This window comes from Anoplolepis gracilipes, chromosome 17 (assembly GCF_047496725.1).
Source record: "Anoplolepis gracilipes chromosome 17, ASM4749672v1, whole genome shotgun sequence".
NCBI classification, from domain to species: Eukaryota; Metazoa; Arthropoda; class Insecta; order Hymenoptera; family Formicidae; genus Anoplolepis; species Anoplolepis gracilipes.
In genome coordinates this window covers 7,388,782-7,411,668 of record NC_132986.1, presented here as the reverse complement: position 1 = coordinate 7,411,668, position 22,887 = coordinate 7,388,782, and the positions used below count along the sequence as shown (strand labels likewise).

General features: G+C 34.6%; 1 protein-coding gene across 3 annotated transcripts; it reads right to left on the bottom strand.

The window, feature by feature from the left end:
* On the bottom strand, positions 1-22,094 carry Yki (Transcriptional coactivator yki). 3 transcript variants are annotated; one of them, XM_072909305.1, is made up of 7 exons: positions 20,069-22,094; positions 5,617-5,831; positions 5,155-5,336; positions 4,866-5,052; positions 4,616-4,675; positions 4,467-4,571; positions 1-3,868 (listed from the first exon to the last, which is right to left on the bottom strand). In XM_072909305.1, exons 1-6 carry the CDS (start codon positions 20,743-20,745, stop codon positions 4,507-4,509), a joined length of 1,386 nt encoding a protein of 461 aa, XP_072765406.1. In that variant the 5' UTR covers positions 20,746-22,094; the 3' UTR covers positions 1-3,868; positions 4,467-4,506. The 3 variants fall into 3 exon arrangements, with proteins under 3 accessions (XP_072765406.1, XP_072765404.1, XP_072765405.1); XM_072909303.1 differs by having other exon boundaries at positions 4,467-4,552; positions 20,069-22,093; XM_072909304.1 differs by lacking the exon at positions 4,616-4,675 and having other exon boundaries at positions 4,467-4,552.
* Between the last annotated feature and the right edge of the window lie 793 nt (positions 22,095-22,887).

Below are 22,887 nucleotides of genomic sequence, written 5' to 3'. Positions count from 1 at the left end.
TTAAGTAAGTAAATAATATATATTTATTGTTATCGTTATTGTAAAGGCACTTGTTATCGATATAAAAATTTATGTCACAAATTACTTCCAATGAGCATATTTAAATACTGATATTAAACAACTAATTGTTTTCTGTTCTGTATATAATCTCAGATATTATGGACGCGTGTTATGCGCAACCTAAGCGGGGAGTTTCGATATAAAAATTCGGATAAAGGCACTTACGTAAGAGTTTTCGTGTCGCAATGCTCCCCGAAACGTAATCTAGACAGTGTTTAGACTAAAAGCAAGATACAGTATAATAAACACTAGTAGTATCGTTATATATATTGCAATTAAAATAATACATTAAACGCACTTGGTCTGATGCTTCTGGAAGACGGGCGATCGGATTGACAATCGTCAAGAAACTCGTCCGAGTCGAATAATAATATCGATCGGAAAAACTGTCATGGAACACGGTAAACTCGAATAAAATGAAAATAAAATCAATTGAGTAAAATTAGAGAATCTGAAAATAGTGAGAAAAAAGCGAATAAAAAGAAAACTCAAAATTGGATAAAACTCAAAACGCGTATCGCTACGGCATAAAACGCATTAAAAATATTTCAATTACAACTTTAAATACAACCAATCGACTCTGATCGATACTTATTTTATTTTACATAAAATAAAAAAGTTTCACGTCTACCGTGTTCAACGTGTGATGTCGTTCTGTCTTCCAGAGCTTCAGCCTAAAAATACGGATAGTGACACAAAGATCAAGTCAACGTTATATATATATGTATATAACATGATCACTTTTTTACTATTTTAAAAGAAAAGAAAAAGTAAACAAGTCAAAAATATTCGGCATTCGCACGGCAAAGTTGAAACGAAAAGACAACGCAGGAGCGTGCGAATTACGAAATAAAAGTTTCCTTTTTTTTTCTCCGAGACTTTTCTCAATTACAGGAAAAGGCGGGAGAGCCGATAATACGAAAAGTTTATACAATAATAATATTGTCGATATTCTTAACATACAAATAATCAGAAATTCACGCAACTGTTTTATTTCGCGGCAAATGGATATTCATTTTTCTTACAGATTGCAATATAAATATTAATACAAATGTCATATTCGTGATTGAAATAATTATTTTCTACATAATTTTTCATAATTTTTTTGTACATTATCTTTATGATTGTATTCGATCGATATGCGCGTCTAAATCTTTGATCTGTAAATATCATTGTCTGAATTAATATTCGATCGATTTGCGCGTCTAGATCTCTGATCTGTCAATGACATTGCCTAGAACAAAAACAGTCGCCTAAATCTCCGCGTTTTTCCGTACTCTCTAAGCTGCCACATGTGATAAACTGCATGTATAGATGCATTATTCTCTTCACCGAAATCGTTTTGATTTTCAGTGATAACTAGGCCGAGTTAATTTATGAAATATAAAAAAAAAAATTCAATTATAGCGGCCTTTTCTCTCTCGTCATTCCATTACCCTTTAGCTAGAAGGATAGAACGCGAAAGTTCTCTTATATAGATAAAAGATATTCATGTAAATCTGTAAATATATCAGTATATATATATATATATATATATATATATATATATATATATATATATATATGTATATATGTATACTCTTCTCGATTCTCGCAATCTTTATCATGTAACTGTATATAATAGTATATAAAATGTAAGAGAAGTTTACAATCTAACAGGATTTCTCGAAAAATACCAATATAACTGCAATCCGTAACAAGTATAGACTTTACATATAAAAAAAATATATATTCTATCTCTCTCCCATTTTGCATTTATTCTCGGCGGAAACTCATTCAGCCAAGGCTCTAAAAATGTGTTGCCTATTAATAAAATTATGTTCGCGTAATGTTTCGATTGTAATGGACGGTTATTGTCGAAAAACGACGACCGGCGGGTCGTGTCATGTTAATTAATTATAAAGATAAGGCACTCTTATAAACACATGATCGCTTGTAAAAAAATACACCACGAGTGGGATCGCAAACGTTTCATCATGATTCGTAATGTATCCCAAAATTGGCAACTCACGGAAATTTTTTTCCGATCTTCGCATATTAAACATTATACAACACGATTGTATATGTCATATTCAAAATATTGACAAACGTCTATATATCATTAAAAACTTCTCGAGCTTTGTCTAATAAACATTACTATTGCTTTATAATATGAATTCAAAATAAATGATGATCTTCGAGATAGTAATATGAAGAGCTTCATCACAAACGTAATTATGATTTATATTTTCAAATTATTAATCATATTTTTATATAATATGAATTATAAATAAAAGAGCGATTATATGTATATATAACAAATATAATAATTGCAATATTCGTGATAGCCGCAATCTTTAATTGTAATTTCCTTTTTTAACACATGTGCTAAGAAAGGAAAACAGAGTATTAAGTTTCTCGTAAAAACGTCAAAAGTAACGACGCATGTTTAATTAACAATAATTATCTATTACTTGACAATAATGACAATAATGTTTAACGTTAATGATTAACCAAACGTAATAAAAATATAAAAAATGCAAGTTCTTAACGCGGTAATTGACTACTAACGCGTTGTTAACCTATTATACTTAGAAGGAAGTGAATTCTAGCACGAAAATCTAGTACCATAACGTATCAATTTTTACGATTGCGGATCTCTCTCGCGAATACGATCGCAATATCATCGATGTGTTCATAAAATTTCAACGATACATTATAACGATATTCGAAAAAGAGACCGTTATAAATGCAATCAATTATAGATATATATCATGAGAAATCGTTCAACAAATATGTAAATACGAAATATAAATTTCTGTTGTATAAGACTATATCCGTAACGTGTACACGCGTTACAGAAAATTAGTTTGTAATTGTATTTTCTTATGCTTTGCACGTAAAATAGTTTAGATGCAAAAGCTAATAGAGAAGCTTTTTTGACCGATTATAAAAATATCAAACAAATTTTTTTAAAGTGTTTGATACGAATATATTTTAAGATTTTGATTGTAATAGATTATTTTTCATTATCTTGCGATAAATTACATTTTTTTCTGCTATAATATGTTGCAATTAGCAGGATTTATAATTTGTTATATGTATAATCGGTCCGGAAAGCTCTTCTATTTATAATTCATATTATAAATTGTCACAAATCCAGTCGCCATTTTTCTCTTCTTCTCTTTCTCTCTCTATCTTCTTCTTTTTCTCAGGCAGTGTATAAGGAAGTATAAACTTATATACAAAACTCTTTAGAACTCTTGCACACACATACAGACACACTATCGCACCCTACACCCGAGTGAGAGAGAAAAAGGGAAAGAGAGAAACTGGAAGAGAATGGGAATCCTTACACGTGTATACGCACATATATATAAATATACACAATATATATGTGTGTCACATATGTATGTGTATAATATACATATGGATACATGTATGCATGTATGTATATACATATCTAGATTGTTGAGCATCACACGCAATTAAAGGCCACCAGTTTGAAAACTATTATTGCAGACATGAGCTTAGTTCTCTTATATAAACAATTTTAATTTTTTTTATATAAGAATAAACCGTAACAATCTTTGTGTTACTGTAAAGATTCCCTGGAGAATCTCTGATATTATTGATTGAAGGCATCGATATTGCACAGTGCTATTTACGAGGCTATTTACGGGGCTACTTATGTGTGAATCCGCGTAAATCCGCTGCACGTGCGATCTCAATTCTACAGCCACGTCAGCACGTTGTCTGCTTTGGTCGTGTTAGGATTTATGAGTGATTGTACGTCGTCCAAAATATCACTGCTGAAATCCTCGCTCAGCTGAAACAATAATGATCGTACATAAAAAATTATTTTGTATATACGCACCTTAAATTAAGACATTCTTTATTGCTAATTCAACATCCTAACAAATATGGAAATTATAATATTTATAATTATATACAAGAACTAATATGAAAATTATATTATAATTATAATCATACAAATCACCCAGGTATATAAATGAAATAAAAGCAGTTTAAGTATATAAAGTTATTTATATTTAGACTCTAAAATTATTTAAAGAAATTTATGCAAAAAGTTTATCACGATAATAATGCAAATAAGCATTTATTACAAATAAGTATTATCTACAAATTATGATACACATTTATTATTAGTAGCTACTACATTGATATAAATGTGGCCACTCACAAGAAATTATTTTTAAAAAAATTAGAAAAAGGCAAAAACCAACAACTCTTATAATGAATTATATTGAATTCTATTATACTATCACATCTTATTTCAAACAATAATTATTTATTGTCTAAATATATTAATAATTTATAATAATATATTGATAATATATTAATGATTAAAATTCTACGAAAAATATTGCAGATTTTTTGTAATTTCAAAATACTGTGTTACTTACATGAAGAGACGGCAAGAGATCATCGGTCGCATCGATGTTATCACTCAAAGTTGACAGATCCGGCGTCTCCATCGGCGCACCCCCGTCTGAAAAAATCGTCAAGTCCTAAGTATAATTAAACACAATTTTATACTGTTGCAAATACGTACTTATGTATTTATGGCTTCGGTATAATCGTTTCGTAAGATCAATCAACGCACAGTGCCTTTCTGCAATCGGAACAATCGCGCAAAATAATTATTCATAAATCGAGAATTGAAAACTCTTTGGCAACAAAACAAAACGGACAACATTCTGTTTAGCACAATCTCTGAAAAATGCGGTGATAGGTGCGATGATAGCGGGATACGTTGCGGGAAAAGTTTCACATTCTGAAACACTCTCGCAAACTGCTCTTACCGCTTGTGCCATCCATGTTGTCATCCATATTGGCGAGGAAATCTTCCGGAGTATGGGGAAGAGAATAGGCGGAGCCAAGTCCTAGGCCGCTATCAGCACTCTCCTGACGCGCATGTTGCTCGTTAATCCCCGATAGGAACGGATCCATGGCAGCATCTGTGGTGCTTTGCCGCAGCATCAGCTCTTGCTGTACAACAGTGAACAAGACACATGCGTGACTTATCAAAAAGATAGTTGCAATGCGAGCTGTTACACGATATTACGATCCTAGCGATCTTCAAGTCCTTACCTGACTACGCATGATCTCTTGTTGCCGTTGCTTGAGGCGTTCGCGTTCCATTTGCAGCGATTGAAGGCGAAGTTTCTGCTGGCAGGCCTGCAAGCTCTGGCTACTTTGAATGACACCGGTGGGTTGTAGCCAGGTCTGTGGTAGCATTGTGCCGGATGTTGGAGTTCTCTGAAGATGTGTCGCTGAAGCAACAAATGATATCTTATAAGAATACGTAGAGAGATCCTTTGAAAAGTGAAAATTATTTACAGACAACTGACAATACTTTGCATTATAGAAAGTAAGGAAAGACGCGAGTGAAATAAATAATATAAATTGTTCAAACTGAGCCAACTATCCTTTAATTTGATAATAGAAAGATGAGTGTTTTTTTTCTTGATTCTTTTGGATGGATTCGAAATTTCATTCTACGCTGCTTTTATTCCGCACATTTAAAGAAGACAGGAATTTGTTAAAACTTACGGATTCGCGGATCGAACCACGAAGTGGTGCGGGTCTGATGATTGATAAAATAGATTTCGCCTTCGGCTGTGCGGGCCTGCTCCCATCCATCGGGTAATGGACCAAGCGAGTTGGGGTTGGATTTGCTGCTTTCGACTGCAGCGGCTACTGCTGCTACATTCGCGGCTGCGGCCGTTTTTCGTGGATCCTCCCATGTCGTACTGCGCGTCAGGTGACTGTAAAAAAAGATTAATCCTGTTAGCCACATTAGACACGAGGTAAATAATTATAAATTGTCTGCAGAAGAATGGGAGAGAGAAAAAAATTAGTAATTACTAGTTAAAATTGCGAAATGAAACAAAAATGAAAGATAGCTATCTTTTGAAGATAAAAAAATATATTGTGCTTAAAAGAAGTTTTGAAAAAGATTTTCAGAAGAGATTAAAAATATATACAGATCTTTATGCACAAACTTCGCGAAGCAGCAAGAATTTAAAAGTTTCAAAAGAAAATATAATATTCGCGATTATACATTTCACCAAATACAATAAAATGCGTTATACCAAGGCGTTATAGCAACATAAACAAACACGAAACTTTCGACTGAATACGTCATGATACGAAAGAACAATTAATTAATCTGTCGAAATAATGAAAAACATACAAATACATTAAAATAAAGTTTAATTAACTATCAAATTAAAGAAAAATTAAACAACTTGTCAGACTAATCTCTGTCATTCAAAAATATTAGAAATACCAGTCCAGATAATTTCTCTAATTTTTTATAAAAAATTTTTAATTTTTATCATTTTTATATAAAATAATTCGCTATATTAAATATATGATTTATTTAAAAAATATACCTAAAATTTCTTTTCTGTTTTTTTGCAATAAACAGAAAATTAATACATTTCAAATTCGCTCTAGCTTTGCTAAACAAACATACGAAAATACATCACATTGCGAATCCGTACTCGACAAAATACTCCATCTTATTGCAATGTATGACAATTTAATATATCAATTTTGTCGAATTTAATAAAATTAGTTTTCGTTGATTTGCAAAATTGTTTCGATTGTTTTAGAGTTATGGCTGTGGATAAATATTTGGGAAGGAAAAGGGAGCGGGTAAGTAATCGGTGCAGGTAAAAATATGTTTATACAATACACTATGTGCCTTTATCAGAAACGTAAATAATGCGAATGCGTGTGCGAAATTTAGCTTCGACGTATGTTATATCGAACACTTTAATGTTGGCTTCAGGTGCTCGATCCGTGGAAACTGAATACGCGACGCGGCTCGTACAGTTATCCACATATAGTAGGCGCGTGCTAAAAATACTTCCATTCAAAAGACCGAGGCGAAGCAACGAGGCGACGTGGGTTAGAGCGTAGGTTTTGACGCCCAAAATAAAGGCGATCTTTTAATCTTGCCATCTTTTATTAAGCATGTGGAACCGATAATTTCCATGAACGTCAAATACGTCTTGGATTAGTTCGAAATAAGGAATTTTTCTTAATACGTGCTTTATCAGAATTCGGTAAATTTACACGTGGCAAGTGATAAATAGTCTTACTCAGGAATAACGGATAATTGTTAAAAAACTTTTCAAGGATATATAAGTGTGTGTGTGTGTGTGTGTGTGTGTGTGTGTGTGTGTGTGTGTGTGTGTGTGTGTGTGTGTGTGTGTGTATTACACTAAAATAAATATATTCAAAAAACTTATTTCGTAAGCTTACTCTTTCTCTCTCTCTCTCTCTCTCTCTCTCTCTCTTTTATACAAATACAGAAAAAAATATTCTATTATTTAGCATATTTAAATAAAATTTTTTCAGAAGAATATAAATTATATGCTTAAAAATTAAAATTTGTAAGCTCAAGTATATGGTCACTCTATTTAAATGAAACAAGTTAGTGATGCTTAAACCTGCAAATTTTAATTTTCAAGTGACATAATTTATACATTCAATAAATTTTTATTGAAATAAAATAATAAAATATTTTTCTGTATGTGTGTAAGAGAGAAAAAGAGAGAAAGAGTCAAATAAATTTCTATCCGAATATTTATCTTGGTATATACCTTCGTATACATTTATTAAGTCTGCGTATTTTAATTTTTAAGCGACATTAAAAAAGAAAAAAATATATATATGTAATAATATACAGTAGTATAGTAAATATAACAAGTTTCTTATTCTATGCCTTTATGGCTTAGAAACATGAATGACATAAAGTATGATGTTCGTTGCAACGATGAATTCATCGCTACAGTTCGGAGGAGAGCAAAAGAACGAAAGGAAGTCTGTTTTGCACAGCACGCGCGCATGACGTCATTACGCGATTATATTTCTGCACCCATACACCAAACTATACAGACGGTACCTGCGTGACGAACGCGTACCTGCCTTGCAATAGGCACGCGTTTGTAAACACCACGTCAATCCGATTGCGCTCGGTCGGCTTGATTTGTTAATCATCTTGGGACTATTCGAACGATACAGCATATCGTTACTTTTCGAGAAAAAATTCATATAATTTGAAATTATTATTAATTATTAATTTTTTCCTCTAATCAAAATATTAAAGTTCTTTTTATACATTTTGTTTTGATCGATTATGACGCTCATACATTTTTCGCACATTTATCTGCCTATTTTTTAATAGAAATTTTAGAAAAACAAACACGGAAATTTTGCAGTTTTCGAAAAAAAAATCCTACTGCATTTATTGTAAAAAATGCTGTCAATAGACTCTTTCCTTCTTGTCTTTTTAATGCAAAACGATGTCTCGTAAGCAGTATGCGCAGTTTTGCGAATCTGACTTGTCTATATTTATAATTGTATGCGTGCGCTGTTCATTATAAATGGACTTGTGTATATATATATATATATATATATATTTCTGATCACAGTTTCAGAGTCATGGAACATCTTATGGCGAGCAGCGAACACCCTATACAATGGCGAGGCGATTGTGTTTTTCACCCTAAACGCGTCTGAAAGCTTGTAGCTCTCGCGCTTTCCGCCGCTCCCGGTTGGCCACGGTCCAGTAAGAGGAGGAGAACGGCGCCGCGTTACGTCGCCCCCCGCAGCTGCTGTGGGCCCCGGAAAGCACCGGGAGGGCAAGATAAAGAGGGGGGAAGGGGGAGAGAGAGAGAGAGAGAGAAAGAGAGAGAGAGCACGAGGGTGGCGACGGGGGAAGCAGGCAGGGACCAAGAGAACGCGCGTCGGAGAATTATAAGAGGGTCCCGTGTGTGGCGCGTGTGCGCGTGTGCGCGCGCGCGCACGCGCAGGCTCTACGGTGTATTTTTACTCCGGACATCACGGCGCCGGACAACTCGTAAATAGACACTCTCGTACCGACTCTCTCCTCCGCTGCACTCTGCTCTCCTTCGTCGGCTCGTCCGCAGCCTCCTTCCTCGCGGGCCTCCCTCGAGCCCCCGGCCTTCGCACTCTCTTAAGGGCGCACCTCGTTCTCGCCTGTCTCTCGCGAGAGACGTGTGTTCGCCAGCTTTCTGGATTAGAGATCTAAGAATTTGAGAGTCTAACGATACGATTGTAATCGCTAAAACGACATGATTTTTGGGTATAATTGACAGGCTCAGGTAGACAGATTTCTTTTTCTTTTAGAAGATGATTCCGAAAGATTTAGTGTCATAGTAAGGGTCGGTTTTTCCGTCGATTAACTTTAATCTCGGTTTATACTATATCGTCATCTTTTTATCAGAACTTATATGAAGAAGACTTATTATTAGATGTAGTTTAAACCGAGATTAAAATTAATTGACATTGAAAAAATCGTCCCTAAGAACCACTTTCTCAACGTCAATCAACTTTAATCTCGGCTTAAACTATCTCTTTGTCTCTTTTTGATAAGTTTTGAAAATTGTTAAAGTGCTAACCAGACGTTGAAGAAACCGGCCTAAATTACCTAGAATTTACTCGTTGATTTTAAAATATGAGAACTTTTAATACAAAGAATTGAAAATCTAAGAATCTAAATAATACAAATCTGGAAATTTTTCGCTGTTATTATGGTAATTATTTTCGAAAAGATTAAAGTTTCAACATCAATGCGAAAATTATCTTTGCGACTCTTTTAGTTTTATCGTTGTCGAATGTTTTATATTTAGGCTCTCGTTTACACAACCCTAAGAGAAAATGAATTAAATACACACATATACACAAGTAAAAAATGATAGAAAATTATACTGGCAGAGTTAAAAGAAAAGAAATGGTACATCGTGATACAGATTGTTTATATCGAATTATATCGACATTAATTAGCATCGGACAAATTAATCCGTGTAACGATAAGAAATTAATCGAGCGTTTATTTTGACAGCAACGTAAGATAAGTCTTGTCGAAATAGGTATATCGTACTGATTTATACACATGTCTAATTTATATACATGCGTATAAAATCGTTAAGAAGATTTCGGGATTTAATTTATGTCATTTTAAAGAGATAAACTCACAACTGACGTAAACAAATTTTGTACAAGATTATGAAAATTTATTTCGCACTTCATCTAATATCTATCCAATACATGGAAATAACGTTTGACAGTGATTTATAATAATGCTCGAAATACAACTCCAAAGAAAATTTAAAAACACGTTAGTATTAGAGTCGAGGTTGACCCTTGGCCGCTCGAGAACTTGAGAACCACAAGTTTCTCTGATTTTGTAATGATTTTGCACAAATGCACAATTTACATATCTCATACTGTATAATGATTGTATATTTACCATCTAATGACTCGCAAATTCGCTACAATGTTTGCATACCAGCAAAATCATGTACATTAGCGAAATCACGTGCACTATTTCTCGTAAAATGTCAATTCGCAAGTGATTTTCCACAGCGTTAATTATGATAACATACAGAATGTGCTCTGCATTTTTATCTAGGAAACTGTTCGATCAATTTTGGCCTGACTTTTATTTTGAAATTATGAAAATAAATCAGAGAAGACGTAGAAATATCATAATATACACGCAAAATCTTATACACTTAAATACATATTTTAACCCTAAATTACGAGCCGATGAAATGCATTTCGTAGAATACGTTGTCAAGATTAGAGGATTAAAGCGAAATAACTTATGCGACGCGATTAAGATGTCATACGCGGTATTTATGGTGCAACCTCGGGTAGCACTAACGGTACACGAAGTTTAAAGTTAAAAGCATCTCTCAGCATCATCGAGCAGAGATTCCTACACTCCGGATAACTACTTCCCGTTTATCTGTATGTGAAATTGCTGATGTCGCGGCCTTACTTTCGCGAAAATGAGTAACACGTGTTGGAATCTAATGCTTTTAGTTAATAGAATCCTCGTGAGAGAATGATAACAAATTGAGTTACACACAGAGAGAGAGAGAGAGAGAGAGAGAGAGAGAGAGAGAGTTAAACATCTTTGATTTTATGATACATCTACGACATTCATACATCAACTTTTTAAGAGTAAACGTTTTTTTTTTTTACCATTTTATTATGAATAGAATCATTTTGGTTGAAACAAATGTAACTTTACACGTTAAATTTTTTTTTCAGTATATAAATATTATGTCCCGCGAATTTTTACATCTCTCAGTTTGAATCTCGAATTAATATATTCCAAATAAAATGATACAAAAGCACAGGAACGTCGGGTAGAATATTTTCGTTGCCCTACAGCGAACAAATTTTATAATACGAGTCGTGCGTCGCACTGCCTTGAACTTTCGATACGTTCGCCCCGCGCTCCTGGCGATCTATCCTCGTGTCTGGCATTCGCATTTGTCGTCTAAGCTCTCTCGCGTACAGGTGTGTCGGGGTCTTTAGCCTCGGTGCAGCGCGACGACGAGGTAACAGCGTCGCGTCTTTGCCAACGATGCTACCAACGGTAAATTTCATTCCAAAACCATCGTGTCATTTGGACATTTTCTCATTTGAGAGACGCGTTCTGTTCACCCAAAATCTGTCTCGCGAAAACTGTACTTTAACTTGCATCCCGTATCTCTATTCCTCCTTTCTCACATCCTATTTCAATCGTTATATATGCCGTTGCTAATATCGCATTGTGCATTTTTATGCAACGCTCGATTACTCGCGAATCGCGACTCTACTCTGAGCAAAAGCTTGCAAATGCAGGAAAATTAATTAAATATATTCACGCTAATCGATCCGACCTTGAAAAGCAACTAGAATACCGATGTCGCGTACAACTTTCACCCGACTTTGATTTGAAAATATCCGGTAATCGAGCTACGCGCCCTCGAAATTGATTTATGCACATAAAGATGTGTCATTTATTTCGGGAGATTATAAATTGTTGCGGCAAATTTTCTTGCGCATGCTCAAACTATCAATAAAGATTAAATGTGATATTAGGTTTAAAAAAATAATCACAATAATTTGTTAAAAAATTAATATCGTTTAATTAGCTCCCATTTAAATAACACATCAGCTGATTCTTTTTATGCAAGATTTGATCCCGTTGAATTTAACGTTTAAATTTCATGAGTTTTCCTATATATATATTTACGTGTTCGTTATTTTCCGAGCTCTTCGGGACAATCGACAACCGAGACAAGAAGTATCGCATGTTCTATTCCGATAAGACGTGACTCGACCATAAGTGCTACGTGAATCGACGCAAACGTCGGAAACCTTGAAGGAATGCTTGCGTCTCTTGTCTGGCGAAAGACGAGCAGAGCGATAAGAACGCGCTCAAGTGCTAACCGAAAGCCATTGTCTCACCTGTATCCAATAAAACGATTGAGAAAGAAACGTCCCAAGCTCGATCTCCTTTATTTATGATTTTTTAATATATCATATAATTATTATAAAAGAGACGTATTTTTTGTTTTTACACTATAAAATAGGATTAGAAGCTTGAAAGTTCTTATTCTTAAAAAATTAAATTTTATTCCGTTCGAATATCTATAATTATAAAAAATATTTGAATAAAAGTTTTGCATTAAAATCATTTCATAGTTACACATTCAAATATTCCCCAATCTTTAAAAAATCATATTTTAAAAAGAAAGTCTGGTTTTTTAGTAATTGTTTTTCTTCTAAAGTGACTTTCGATTATCTCTGCTTTCTTTTCTAATCCTAAGATTAGATATAATAATGATTATACATTTAAGCGATTATTTTATTTAAAAAATGTATGATTCATATAAAGCATATACAGCTGTATTATTATTTCTTTTTCGTTGTGTGTGTGTGTGTGTGTGTGTGTGTGTGTGTAGATGCTTTAAAATTTAAAATTTGATTTATTCGATATCAAATAAATTTTTATCTGCTTAATTTATTTTCCTTCTTTTAGTATTATATATCTCATATTTTAGAATTTACCTTTTCGAAACATGCAACATGTGCAACAAATACATTAAAATAATATGTATTGCGGTTTTCGCAATATATTTAGCAAATTTATATGAATTTGAATTAAAATCAGCAGAAAAATCACTAGGAATACAATTACAAACGATTCTGAAAAACGTAGCATAAGCAAATTTGTGATATTTTTGGAATTGACAAAGTTGCATTTTTTATAAATATAGCGTAACGTTTAAATGATACAACTACAAATGAACGGAAAATGATTAAACAATCACAAATGATTCTGAATCAATGTATATTAGCGATATTTTTTATCTTAATGACTGATGATAGTTAATTTTTCAAATGTCACATTTTTTTCTAGCTTCGATTACAAAGTTATTGTTTCTACACGAAAGAAAATATTAATTTTTTGTATTAAAAACTTTATTAAAAATAGGTGCCAGCTTTATGCGAATGTTTGTCGCGACAGCATCTGAGAATGCAGGAACAAGAAATATATACATAAAAGCTGGTCTGAACTGGAATTATTTGTCCGGATAGGGCGCGTGACAGAAAAGAATCATGTTTTCTTCGCATGTTTGGAACTAAAATGATAACTGAAATAAAACATTGAGTTTTTATAAGACAAGACGAGTCGACCAGTTCTTTCACGTTAAACACTCGATAATAATCGATAACACGTGATCGGACACTTTTTCTTATTCATGACTTTATGAACAGAAGATTAAAAATACGCAGAATGTAGACCTTAGATACATTTCTATTAATATATGAATATATTTATTGTATGAATCAGTTTTTAAGTCTTTAAATTTATGATAAAAACAAATGCAAGAGAATAGAATGCTATTTTCACGATTTTAATGCAGATTTTATTTTATAATATTCGCAAGTAGATCATAAAATCGTATAGAATGCAGTATTTTTTCTAATAAAAATAGAGTGCGATATTAATACGCGAGATACGGAAGTGTGATCCAAAGTCATTCTCAGGTTAGTAAACGGTCAATTTATTCGTGCCTGAAATCACGTTTCAATTATGCAAATTAGATTCTAATAAGTCCCAATGCTGGACAGAATCCAAACGCCTCGGAATGGTAACTGGACAAACGCGTATTTGAAAAGAGGAAAAAGGAAGAAGAACGATTGAATAAATGAATAAATGAGAGAGACAGAGAAAGAGTACATTCATATAAAATATATTATTGTATGATATGTATGCTGTATCTTTTATAAAGAAAAAGATAAGCAAGCTTTGCGGAGAAAAAGGAGGACATCTCGAAAATGACAGATTGTATTTTTCAAAGATCAGTAAGATCTTTTTTAAAAAGATTGAAATACTAAAAATATATTTATAGATTTCTTTTAGAATGCAATATTAAAAAGCTAAAAATAGGTGCATTTGTTGCAATAATATATTAATGCGCATGTGATTTTTAAGAAGGAATTGGACAAATCAGTTACATCAAAAATTAATAAATTTAATATATTTCGAAATTCATAAATCTGACATCGCGCACTTTTAACTTTTTAAAATATTTATATTTTATATTAAAACTAAAAGTGCTTTGTCCAATGTCAAATTCATGACTCTCGAAATGTATTATATTTATTAACTTTTGCAGTAGTTGAGCTGTCCGGTTCTTTTTAAATTTATAAAGTTCTATAGTGAAGTCATCATTTTTTCTTTTCAGAGAACAATTTATCGTCCCACTCGACACTAATGAGAAACGATTAACTTCCAAACCTAGAGTAAAATATACATGTAACAGTGTCATAAAAGTGAAAAGCGCACATAAACATCATAAACAGTAGCCGAGGTATTCAAGAAATGTATCGAAAAGTAGTAAAACAATCATTATTTGAGAAAATACAAAGAATATAGTAGACAATAAAAAGACATAGCTATATATAGCAGACAAAAGTTACTAACACAATAGAATTTAAATAAAGTAAAATATAGGTACCAGCTGAATTAATAATACTGATATACAAAGAAATAAATACAATAAGAGAAATATTTTTTAGCAATTAAATAAGATTGCAATCATGAGTATGATCTATTTATTAGTAATATAAACAATGGTCGTAACAATAATATTATTAATATAGTAGTAAAATAACAGTTATATACTCTCTTTATATCATTATTATAAAAATCTTCATCCTAATATTTTATCTAATATTATTATTATTATTATTATTACTATTGTTATTATTATATATCGACTTTTCTCTATTTAAAAAGAAATCCTATTATTCAAAATAAGCGTCGCGGAGAATATTTGTTACAATTGCCAATAAGATGTTGAAACTTTTATTTTATTGCATTTATATTGCAACGAAGGTTCTCCGAAGTATGTAACATCTAAATAATATCTATTGTTATTACAAATAACAAATATCGTCATTATTACACTGTTAAAAGGAAAGAAAAGGGATGGTCTTTTCCCGCGGTGATCATTACCGCGTAATTCAGTGAGCGTGCAACTCGCTTCGTTGCACTTTGCAGCGCACTTTACCAACAAGCTCACGCTCGCTGCGCCTCGTATTACGCCTATCGAAAAAAAAAATGAGCTCTGGACTCTGCTTCCGCAAAATTCGCCGACGTTCTGTAGAAAATGGAGCGTGTTTGAAAATTGAACTTTGATGAAAAAAAGAACGCGAGATATGTCTATACGCGACCTTTCAGCGGCAAAATTCTTGCATCTTTTCGCAAACTCTAACAATAAGGTCAAGTACCTCTTGGCTGCGGAAAAAATCGTGTGATGCGTAAAAAAACGTTACGTAGATATGTCGAAATATAATATCAAAAATTCATTAATTATGATATGAATCGATACGATGCGATATACGGGTATATCGGCGCATTTTAAAGAAATACAAATGAGTTAATTCTCGAAAGCCGATGACGATAATTTATCGCCGAGATCGAGAGATTCATTCGTACGGCTCATGATAAAAAGATCCTTAATTAAGCTTGATAAAAGAGAGAATAGATACACAATAAATATATCGATAACAGGATAAATATTAAATTATCGGCTAAAAAGAGGGGCCACTTCTTTTCCTTCGTACATCTTCGTGTTTGCGAATAAACGCGAGACAGAGTGAGAACGACGCTTTCGATTCACGCATAAATTAATGTAGCGCAAGAAAATTTGGTGGCGTAATATGCGGTAGAAAATTCCGACGCGATGCACATCGAAGAGCCTTTCCATTCCCTCTATGCAAATGATTTGTTTGTAACGATCCTTTAGAAATGTGGGTATTTATTAAAATAATTTTCTGAAATATTTTCACACTACATAAACGAAAAACTAATAGTTTTAAAAATTTTAAGTTTAATTTTGTATATTTCCTATCGAAAATCGTTAAAGATGGTTCCTAAAATGTGTTAAAGAAAATAATCTTGCTGTGTACTAAAGCACACCATTAATAACCATATTTAGAATGATATCTGCCTTCGTAAAAATGCTTTATTTTATCTGTTCGAATCACTATTTCCCGTTAACCTTACACGCGATATTATATCATGAAGTAAATTTCGATCGTAGAAACGGAGCACGTGATTAAAGTGTAATTAACCCATTATCACTTAAATTGCCTCAGGTCTCAAGGATATCTTGCCTATTGTTAATGGGTTTTACGATGTTCAGGGCGATATCTATTTGTAAGATAGACATCTCGTCTATCTCAGCTATACTACTAGCTACGTGGCGTCACTTATCTATCGAAAAACACACAAAGTTTCGAAATATCTGATCCTAGACTCAACAAAATTATTTACATTACGGTTTCAATAATTTTAAGAGATTATCTATGTTATTGTTATGTATTATCTATATAGAATTTATACAAACATGACAATCAAATGATATTACAATGAGAAAAGCACAAACAAAAATGGAAAGAGGTCAAAGGTTCAAAATTATTGTACATAAATAATAAACACAATTTTGCATTTTCTTTCTCCTTTTTTCTTTTTTTTCAAACAAAAATGGTATATTTTTTAAAGAAATTTACGTGAACATGTTCTTAAAAACTAAATCTGCTGCGTTCCCGTGATTTTCAGGTAGGAGCACGATGGATTTGTACTTATGAAATAGAATGCTCAGGTAATAAAATGTTGAATGAAAAGGTTAGACGAAGAAGGGTCTTTCTTCGACCTCAAGGACATATATATATATATATATATTTGCATGAGAATACAAGAGAACAATAAGTCGTGCTTTCTTAGAAAATTCTTAGATAAAAAAACACTTTGAGAAAAATTTAGCTTAAAAAGATAATTCGAAAGAAATAAAGAAACAAAACTAGTAAAATGTAACTAATGAAAATGTGTGCTTTTACAAATAAAGTCATAAATTATTTCCGTTCCACCAACGAGACCCCCCAAGAGAAACTTATATAGCAAAATGTAAAATGTTTTACAAATTTAGCAATAACGACAAAGATTCTATAATAATACTAAAGTTAAAATAGATCTTTCTCTTTGAAAAAAAATGTATATGATAAAAAAGATTTACATTTTTTTATTTTCCATTAATTCTCTTTAAACTTGAAGAAATTGAAAAAATAATTTTACAATTAATTTTAATATAATATCAAACACTGAAAGTTGAAAAATTTATGAATATGATAAAAAAACTGCAATTGTTTTAGTCCTCTATTTCGTCTATTTTTTTAAATACAATTTTTCTAATATTTTTTAAAAATAAAATATATAATTTGTTCATAATATATTAAAAGAAATAATATAGTTCTCAAATGCGGTTTGTGCAAATCTCTATAATTTAACAATATATTTTAATATAGATTTTCTGTATTCAGAGGAGATGTATATAATAAAAGATATATGCTAAGATGTTCTAAGATCGTCAATTTTATATAGCGTCTGTGAAAGACAATTTTTAGGAAATATTTAAGAAAATTAGTCTGATTGTGATATATTGGCAAGTTCGAAACGAGTGAATGTCTCACGACAGGTGACATGTGATAATCCCGGTAGTCACGGTGACGCAGGTAGAGCAGGTTGGGAAGCTGGTAAGATGCATGGTGGGAGGCCGACGCATCTCTTTCAAAAGCATCGGAAAGATGTGAGAAAGTATATTCCAGGGACGAATCTAAAGGTCTCCTCGTCAGGTTCCGTGTAACAACGCTTCGAAATCGTGATTGTCACTACTGTAACGATAATCGTGTTACGAAATATACAGCATACATAGACTACTTCAATCTACAATCTTATTTTCCAACTTTATGAACTTGTTTATTCTTTCAAAAATATATATATCTCGATAATTTTCGAGAGATAAATGAAATGTCTAGACCTATATTTGTGACTTAACAGCAAACGTATATAAAATTTATTTTAGATAAAATCTATATTAGAGAGTTTTAATTTTTAGAAACTTTGAAGTTAATAAAAAAGATTTGCAATGTTGAAAACTGAATGCTTGCGATAAATAATTATTTTCAACGATATTTTCACTAAAGTAAAATCGTCAAAGTGTTCAGAAAACGTGCTATTTTTTATTATAAATTATACATTTTTCCAGAAATTACTTTTCCTACAGATTTGATTCGAAAGAAACTTTCGTCTGTTCGACATAAAACATACAAAAAAAAATATATATATATACTAAATATTTTCTCTAAATCTAAAAATCTAAAAATTCTTGAATTAATAATGATGTTTTCCATATGCTCGAATATGTTAATTAGTACATTCGCATCGATTGTGTTCACTGTCGAGCATTATGATGCGCGTATTCAGTTCTAAGGGCAAGAGATGCTACGAAGAGCAACAACGAAGAGAAGCTTAACGATGAATCGAGAGAACGCATCTTTCTTCCCTCGTCGCCCATGATGAGAAGTGATGGGGGCACGGAGGGGCAACGAGCAAAGAGGAACAGAAAGAAGATGAGTAAGTCGCCGCGATAAAGACGGCCTTGAGGTATGCGGGACTTCTATGCGGTGAAAATTACCGACGGCAATGAGTCGCAAAACTACTGTTTTTTAATGAACCATAGCGACGCGTATAGCGTGAAATTTGTGTTCAGTTTTAAAAAAACAAAACTGTTCTGATCGTACATACACAGAAACATTTCGTATTTCACGTTTATATTTTAAGATTATTTCCTTCGAGCAGATAAATCTGAAAGGTTCGAGTAAATGATTACACTAAAGAATTTTTTTTAGATATAGCTTTAAAAATTCAGATTTTTACGTATCGATAAAACTATAGCTATACCTCAATGTGAATAATAATTTTCATGCATATAATAAAAAATCTTGTTCTCTATTATATTATAAAATGAATAGTTATATTAAAAAAGAAAAGTTCACGTCTATTCAATATACACGTTTGTTTATGAAAACCAGTTTTTGTATAGTTAAAAAGAAGACGTTATATACAATTCTGGACATATTTTTATTATTACTTTATACTATTAAAGCATATATATATATGCTTTCTGCCCTTAAGAGTCCTGCAGTCATATGGAATTATGATACTAGAAATTAGAAATCGTATAAATTATCTCTTGCGAAATAAATTAGTTTTTTGTATGCTACCATTCAATAACATAGATGGATAAAATATGTCAAAAACTTCCCTTTTTATTATTCCACGTTAGGAAATATATATATATATATAATTCAATATGTATGCATTCTACATTTAAAGCAGATTTTATATAAAATATATTTGATTTATACTGATATTAATCTTATAATCTAAACTTGATGTTTTAATGTACATATTTTAAAAAGAAAAATACATCTCCTCAATCTATGTTATCAAATGCTAATAACATACATATAATACAAATTAATTTATTTCGATGGGAGAAAAAAATACACATGATTTCTCATTTCTAATATCACGGCATTATCATTAAATATGACCGCAGTGAGGAAAACAGAAATGTAGCTAGTATACGTTACCGAAGGAAAAAAACAGAATAAAAGAAAAGTATGCATTTAAAGGTACCTACTGATTCATAAAATACGTGCTCGATGGGAGATGAAGGATAGAAAAAAAAAAAGCAAAAATATAATAATCGTAGAGTTCTTCCCCTTCCGAATGGCGTGAAACGCAAAAATGCAGCATGGAGTTACTCACTTGAGGAAGTAAATCTGGCCCTCGGAGGTGCGAGCTTGCTCCCATCCGTGCGGCAACGGGCCCAGGTCGTCGACCGTGCTGATGACGTCGTAGCTGCGCTGCTTCTGATGATGATGGTGACGCGCGTGCGGCTGCGGCGCGTGTTGAGGCGCCTGTTGCGCCGAGGCGTACGTCTGTTGCAGGGAGGCCGGGCTGCTGTGAGCGCGGGGATGGGCAACGGTGAGACCCGCGGCGGCCGCGGCCGCGGCCACAGCGGCCGCGGCTGCGACCGCACCTGCAGCGTTATTTGCGCCTCCGGTACTACCGGCGCCTCCGCTACCGCCCGCGCCACCGCCGGCACCTGCGGCGGTACCGCTGCCACTTCCGCTTCCGTTGGGACTTACATTAGGCGCGCCACCACCGCCGGCGCTCGGTGTCGCGGTGACGGCGGTGCCGAACGCGGAATCCGCAGAGTTCTCTCGCGAGTGCGAGATGGAGGGACTCTTGCTGCCGGTGGACGGCGGATTGAAGAAGGAATCCGGCAGATTGCGCATGCGCAGCGGCACCTGTAGCGGCCGCTTGGAGTCGGGTTTGAGGACGGTGTCGAATAGCGCCTGTAGATCGGACTCGGAATTCTGGTCGACCCTGACGACGAGATTACTCTTGGACAACTGGTCCACGTCTTGGTTGAGCGCCATTTTGGATCAGATCGCACGTTCGCACGCGCGCGCGTTCTCTTCCTCTGGTTTATAGTGACCCGCGTCCTTGTCCCTCCTACCTCGTCCTCGTATCGTTGCGTTCTCGTTGCTCTTTCCGCGCTCTGTCCGTTCTCCGCTTCCAACGCTCCGACTTCACTCCCGACCGCGGTTGCCTCTTTCACGGCGCGTACCTATATTGCGTATCCGCGTATCCGTACGACGTAGCAGACCTCTCTCGTTCTCGTTTTCTCTCACCTTCCCTTTCTCTCCTATAATCCTCTCGTTCCCACGGGACGACGCCGATAGCTTGGTCTCGCTTCCACCTGTACGTCTCGCCGCGAAGGAATAAAACAATCGGGATAACGCCGTTGTCGCCGTCACCGCTGCTGGTATCCAGCAGCGTTCCCCACGATACCAATGGGGATAATCCCTCGACCGCCCTCCTCCCCGCTGGCTACCTCTTCTCTAGCCGCTCAATCACGCTTCCCGATCTCCGTGTGTTACGGGTGGCCTACACCGATTGAGACTGCGGGACTTGCTCTCTTCGTCGACTCTCCCACCTCTCCGACGTATCGGCTCGCCCTACCTGCGTAGACTCGTGACGAGCGCGAGAGCACAGGAAACACGACCTGAGAAAAAAGAGAAAGAGAGATGGAGAGGAGGGGAAAGAGTGCTCTCTCGAGTCTCCAAAGATTCCGTCTGATTCCGTCTTGCATTCACCAACGACGCTCGCTAGCACTTGGATGATAATGCACGTCGATGATAATATATATTCGCCAAGACGTAGACGTCCGGGAAGCCTCTTTGAAACGTCGTGGGGCGCACATTCGAGAAAAAGGCAGAAAAAAAAAAAATCACTCACGCGTCGCCTTCGTTTTCTTCGAATATGTCACTACGGCGATAACAATGACGACGACATCAGCGACGAAAACGATGACGGCAAGATAAGCAGGCGAAATGATAATACGATAGAATTCGCGACATCGCGCGGATACAATCACGATCGTGATTGTCCCTGGTTCCGCGAGACGACCGGATGGCGAGGGTCGGACATTAAAGCACTTCGTATGCGAGGAAGTCGTGCTCGCACGAAGACGCAACACGGTCGATCCGGAGTGCTGCGATGCGACGACAGGAAGAAAGGAGAGATAGTCGCTATCTTCTTCTCGAGTAGTGCTACCGACTCAATCCCGCCGTCCGGTCCTCCCTGAGCGATGACCGATGAAGACTGTTGCTTCAACTTCGCCGGACACCGCCGCACGTCGCACGTCGCACGTCGCGTTACGTTGATTCTACTGAGCGAGACGAAGAGCTGGCAACCTGCGACGCGTTAATGATGTGCAGCTCTGGCAACTACGCACCCAGCGAATCACCAATCGGGAAAAAGCTCTTGATGATGCGCGGTGTCGGATCTCGCCCCGAAGCGCCGTGCCAAGCCGTGTGTCGGCCTGTTGCTCCAACCTATCTATCTACTGGCTCCGAAGTAGGCGTCGTTGGTGGGCCCCCCAGTGGAGGGGCGAGAGGGATAAAGGAAAGGCGCAGAGAAAAATGCCCAGGCGCGTGCTCAACGTGCGTCGATGTTTCCAAGTAGTTTTCTTTAGGAGCATTTTAACTTATTTACGAACCTTAGGCTTCCTCCTGAAGCACAGTGTGCTGCAAAAAATTTGAAATATTCATATTTTACACAAGGGAATATTAAACGAGAAGATATGTACAAAATGTACTTATTAATATTTTGTTATTATATATATTTAGATATAGATATTAATATTTAGAATATATGTACACTATACTATTTCTATTGATATAATATCTATATAAATTTTATTTTTGTTTATAAGAGAGATTTATTTACTTCAGCAAGAAAGACGCGAATTCAATTTTGGATATATACAGAAATGGATCGGCGATAACTTAACTTGAGATTGACATGATATGATGTACAAAAATAATATGACAATATTTTATAATAGATATTCATTATAAGTTTGCAAGTACAAAACTTTCGCAACAAATTAAATATAACTTACATCTATCGAAGAGTATCTACCGTGATTATGTTACTAAGTCTCGAAATAATCATTTACAGCCTCAGTCACAAATATGGTATTAAAATTTAAAAAATTTAATTGATGTTAGAAT

Bases quoted from the DNA above. Each gene is read 5' to 3' on its own strand.
- Yki (XM_072909303.1), bottom strand. From the start codon at position 20,745: ATGGCGCTCAACCAAGACGTGGACCAGTTGTCCAAGAGTAATCTCGTC. The intron at 5,832-20,068 runs GTGAGTAACTCC...CTTTTTTTACAG, and splicing joins GGCCAGATTTACTTCCTCAA to TCACCTGACGCGCAGTACGA. The intron at 3,869-4,466 runs GTAAGTAACACA...TTATTGTTTCAG, and splicing joins ATCTCTTGCCGTCTCTTCAT to CTGAGCGAGGATTTCAGCAG.